Genomic DNA, 5,161 nt, shown 5'->3' with positions numbered 1-5,161 from the left:
TTTTTTTTTTTTTTTTTTTTTTTTTTTTTTTTTTTTTTTTTTTTTTTTTTGTGGTTAAGAGCATACTTTGTCTGGATTCCCATGCCTAGGCTCACTCTGAGTTTAATGTTAAATTAGATTTTCAGAGTACATCCTTCTATAAATACAGTTGTTGGTAATCAATGTGAAGGAGAAGGGTAGGTAAAAGATTGGGGAAAAGTGTGGGATATCCATTCCTCCCAGCAATCCAAATATATCATAAGGACAATTAAGAACAAAACAGAGCCCCAAATTCAGGATTTGTGGTAGGATCAAAGAAGCATTCAGTGTTGCAGAGGGAGGAAAACAAATAGTTGTGTGACTTTTAAATAAATTTTTCTCAACTCTTAAAATATAATATTTCTATATTTGTATAATTTTAATAATTTAATTACATGACTTTTAATTTCTGGGACATTTCACTTAATGTTTTCATTTTGTTCTGTTTTGTTCAAGTTCCCTTCAGAGAAGAAGAAATATGGACCTTGTAAATATTTCTTGCACTGGGAGGCAACTTTCACAAAACAGTGAGTAAAGGACGGTAATATTTACATCTTTGAGGAAAAAATAACCTTGACCAGAAGCTGTTTAAAATGAGTATTGACTTGCATATTTTAAGAAATATTGGACATCTCAAATGTCTGGAAGAAGTGATTTATGTAATAGCAGGACATTTAACCTCTTCTGCATTTTTGCTTAGTTTTTGATTATGAACAAATAAAAATTAGAAAATCCAGACTTTAAACCTTTTTTATTTTAATATACCTTTTTAGGCTAGTGGTTTGAGTTTCTAACGTTAGATCCAGATTTTTTTAGCAGAGTTAGGTTTTTCTTGAAAGATATTAGGAACCTATTCCTGACTAATACTTCTTTATTTGTTTGTTAATGCTCATACCTCTAGGAAATATCAGGAAATTATTGTAATAAATACTTCACTGAAGAGTTTATAAGTCTTGTGCAGTCAGTTGTAAACTTCTTTCATATTCGAGAGATACGTCTTGTTTGAAGTTATGTGGATTGATTTCAAGCAAATACTTGATGACAAAATGAAGATTGTGTACAAAAGCTTTATTTTTTGTGTGCATTTTTTTTTTAAGTCAGAATAAATTGCACTTTGGAGCTATTGGTCCTTAGATAACTAAAAGTTTTTTATTTTAACTTGGTGCAAGGTAGAAAAGAAGAAAGTGTCTGTATGTAAGTTATATTCAAATTAGATAGTAATAGTGGTAGTATCTGTGGTGGAAACGTGTCTGAAGTTTAGTTAGAAATGAGAAATTGTTTCTTGTTCTTCAAAATTTTTTCTGCAAAGAACAGAGAAATCACAAGCTGAAAAATGTGTCCCTTACTGATTTTATTATTACTTTAGTAGAGCATTGCACTGTGTGACTGTATTTATTTATTTTTTTGCTTTAAGAAACTTTCACAGAAGAAAAGCCAGCAGTCATCTCTCCATATGGGGAAACCTTTATTTGTGACAACCTTACAGATACTAAAGTAAGTTAAGAAGCCTGAATATAAAAGCTCAAACTTCACTTGAATCTTCAAGTATCCTATATTGCCCTTAATTCTTTTTTATTGTTCAACTTTTTTAATTTCCAGTACTACTTCTGTCATTTTAGGTACCTACACAGGGTTTATGATGTAAATATTTGAGGTGTAATGACTTTTCTTAACCTTGAGATACAGATTATACAATAGTAATAGGAAGCTGTGGTGTGTGTGTTGGTTGATGTTTTGTTTTGGTTTTTTAGTTGTGTTTTTTTTTTTTAAACCAACATAGGGTAGATAACAGACTTCCCCCGCTCCTTTCCTCATGTCCAGAGCTGCCGTATTTAAGCACGTACAGTGGTATATTGCAATACTTTTTTCTGTAATTGAAGTCAAGTGGTGAATAACCATTAGAATTTACTAGTAAAGGTAAAAGCGACTTTTCTCCATCTGGTAATTGCAGACCAACACTGAGCATCTCTACACAAACTTGTGTGTATCCTGTGAAAGCAGCTTGCACAATAGCTTAGGTGATCTAATGATCACTTTTAGCCATACTCTTTTTCAATTCCTGACTATGAAAACAGAAAATTCTTCTGTCTTGGTCTTCACTCTAGTGTTTCACTTTTTAAACTATCGTAAACTACTGACTAAAATAAAAGCTATTCAAATGGATGCCTAGGAAATTGTTTTTCTCTACAATTTTAGCTTTTTAAGAATTGGTTAATAAAAATAAATTTCATCTTCTAGTGGGAGTGGTTTTATCAGCATAAAAGTGAACTCTGTTTTTGGTAGGTACTTTATTTTGGAAATATACTGTGCTTTTTGTTGTTGTTGATTTCTTAAGGAGGTACACATAAATTCATGCCTTTTTTTCCCCCTCTTGTTTTTGTCGTGTGTATACAGAAGTGATTTTTTAGTGTTAATTTTCTTTCCTTGATTGTAATGTCTTCTCTGTGCCAGTTATCGGCATCTGTGCCGATGTCTTTAAAAATTCAAACTTTAACTTCTTTGTAATTAGTTCAATGGCATAAGCTGATTTTCTATAAGAAGTTTCCTAGCTCTCTTGATACTTCTTAGCATTATTCTGTACATTTAATTGAAATGGTTGATTATGAAAAAGCATACCCAGAAAGGTTGTCAGCACTCTTTCTTATCTTACAAAGGCCGCAAGTACAAAAATACCATGCTGTTAAACTGGATTAACAGCCTGAAATTAAATCACTATTTCTGTTGGTTCTAGAATCATGTTTAATGCAGTATATTATAACATACTTCTCCTGATCTGAAGATTTGGGTTTTAATATCACTTTCATGTATGTGAACAGTTTCTTAAGTTTTATGCTTATCACAGGCCTGTTGGAAATTTCATAGTTAAATTTAGCTCTGTTAGGACTTTATTGCAGACAAAGGTCATAGAGAAGAACCATAAAAGAAACATCCTGAGATACATTTCACTTTCATATTTTTTTCAACAGGTATCAAGGAACAAGTCAGAATGTAGATAACACTGTAAAATATCAGACATTTTAGAGCTTGCAGCTGCTGCTTCATGCTACGTCACATGAGAGTACAGTTTGTTTATGTAGAAGAAAAGGTAGCAAGTTGTTATACTTGACTGAAATTTGTTCTAAGGGCTTGTAAGTTGGCCATTACCCTTCTTGCTGTTTCATTGGTATAAAGAAAAAGCTGCTGTAGGCTTTTATGAAGGGAATGCCTGTAGAAATAGCTAATGAGTCACTACAGGTTGGAAGCAAGTGAGCATGAGAGAACAGGGGAATGAAAGTTATAAAGAAAATATGCCTTTGATTTGGTTCAGGAAGAAAGACAAGTAGAAAGAGAAATCTCTAAAGGGCAACCTGAAGAAGGAACTGGGATTTTTCTATTGATTTAAAAAAACACAAAAATCTAAATGTTTTAAGGCTGTTTTATTGTTGGGTCCAACTAAAAGAGTCAAGTGTATTAGAATTCCTTCAGAGGAAAACTGAATTCTAATGAGTTCAGGCCTCTAGAGTGAAATATTGGCTTTATTTCTTGCTGTAGACAGTCAGACTAAATTAAACATGCATATTGAATTCAGTAAATTGTGAGTTCCTAAGGATTGTGATACTGTAGAAGGCTGACTAGATTGCAAATCTTACTACTTTAATATAAGAGGCCTTGATTTTTTAAAAGGAGAAATTTATCTTTATGGACCTGTTATAAAATTGTATTGCCAAACCATGATTCAAGAATCAACCTGAGAACTTCATGACATCAGCTTTAATGGAAGACTAAGGTAGTATCTCTTAAGGAAGATGCCTCTGTCCTGAATGTCATTGAGTCTTCATTTAATGTAGGCTTGAGCTTGATACCCTTCATGCAGGCTGTCTTTTAGCATTCAGGGTTCCTATCTTGCTGTTCAAATCATCAAGACTGTCTGTTAGAAAAAGCTAAATGTATCTGAATTACTTCCTTATCTAAAGTAGAGAATTTTTGTACAGACCTTTGAATAGGCAGTTCCATCTGTCTGGGATCCAGAAACCAGATTTCTTCCTTAAGGGTGAGTTCTTCCTATGCATAAGAACAGTACATATTTAGAGACAGTTTCTGTGTAATGTACATAACTATCTTTTAAGAAATAATTCTCTCTACAAAGGTGTCTACAGGAGAAAATGCTGCTGCTAACTACCTTTGTATAATACCTCAGAGATTTGTAGGAGGTGGGAGATGGGGACTTTGTCTCATCTTGAGTCTGAACATCTTGAAGGGAATTTCTGTAAATAGCACATTGGAAATCCTTGGGCATATCTGTGGGCATATAGAACTTCCTTTACCCACAACCTGTTTTCGTTTGTGGACTTCCACGTTTTAAAATCTACTGGCAATAGAAATGCATTTCTTGGTTATTGCTTTGAAGTTATCTGGCTCCCTGAATTCACTTGCCCAGGTGCTGAAGACTGGGGAGGGAGCACAAGCAGTCCATCAAACTGTTGTAATGGTTCATGACAGGTAGATGCTACACATAGCTTCAATGGGTGTGGTTTGGGAATGCATCCTAATAAGGAAACAAGAATAAAGGATACTAACCGTTTTTACTCTGAAGATGTTTCATTCATGATGAATGATGGTATTAGCCTCTTGACTATTGTGTAGAAGTGGGACACTGCCATTTCCCCTGCTTTGGTGAGATTCCAGACAATTCAAGTGATTGATAAGCAGTAGACAGGTTGCTTTTCAGTATTCTATTTAATTTGGTTGCAAGGTATATGGATGATTTTTGGTTTTGTGTTCTTTGGGTTTGTGTTGTGTTTTTGTGATTTTTTTTTGTTTATTTGTTTGTTTGTCTAACAAGCAAACTTAATGCTGCAACATAGTACTGTGATGTGTGGGTGTCTGGGTTTTGGTGGATTTTTATTATTACAATGGATCTGGCTGGCAAAGAAAGGCTGACAGTTCACCTAGGTTTATCTTAGCGTCGGAGCCTCCGGTGGTCCAGGGGAAAATACACTGCACTGTCACTGCAGAGACCCGGGTTCGATTCCCGGTCGGGGCCCCTCCCCGGGCAGATGGAGCTCGTTAGCCCATAAGGCAATCCATCTACGTCCTGAGGACCTCGCTGCCACCGTCCAAGCGTGCTTGGCCCCGGCAGATGAACCTCAGGATTAAAGGGTGG

General features: G+C 34.8%; 1 protein-coding gene across 1 annotated transcript in view; it reads left to right on the top strand.

The window, feature by feature from the left end:
- The window catches only part of ARAP2 (ArfGAP with RhoGAP domain, ankyrin repeat and PH domain 2), a 123,703-nt gene that overhangs the window by 13,469 nt on the left and 105,073 nt on the right, over positions 1-5,161 (top strand). Inside the window, exons 3-4 of the mRNA XM_027888571.1 lie at positions 475-545; positions 1,433-1,512. Coding sequence (XP_027744372.1) covers positions 475-545; positions 1,433-1,512 — 151 coding nt within the window. The remainder of the gene's footprint in view (positions 1-474; positions 546-1,432; positions 1,513-5,161) is intronic.

The sequence above is a fragment of the Empidonax traillii genome, unplaced genomic scaffold (genome assembly GCF_003031625.1).
Source record: "Empidonax traillii isolate 1590-97213 ecotype Southwest subspecies unplaced genomic scaffold, ASM303162v1 scaffold240:size1935192, whole genome shotgun sequence".
Taxonomy (NCBI): Eukaryota; Metazoa; Chordata; class Aves; order Passeriformes; family Tyrannidae; genus Empidonax; species Empidonax traillii.
Note: the sequence above shows the minus strand (reverse complement) of the source record. Positions and strands in the feature narration are given on the sequence as shown.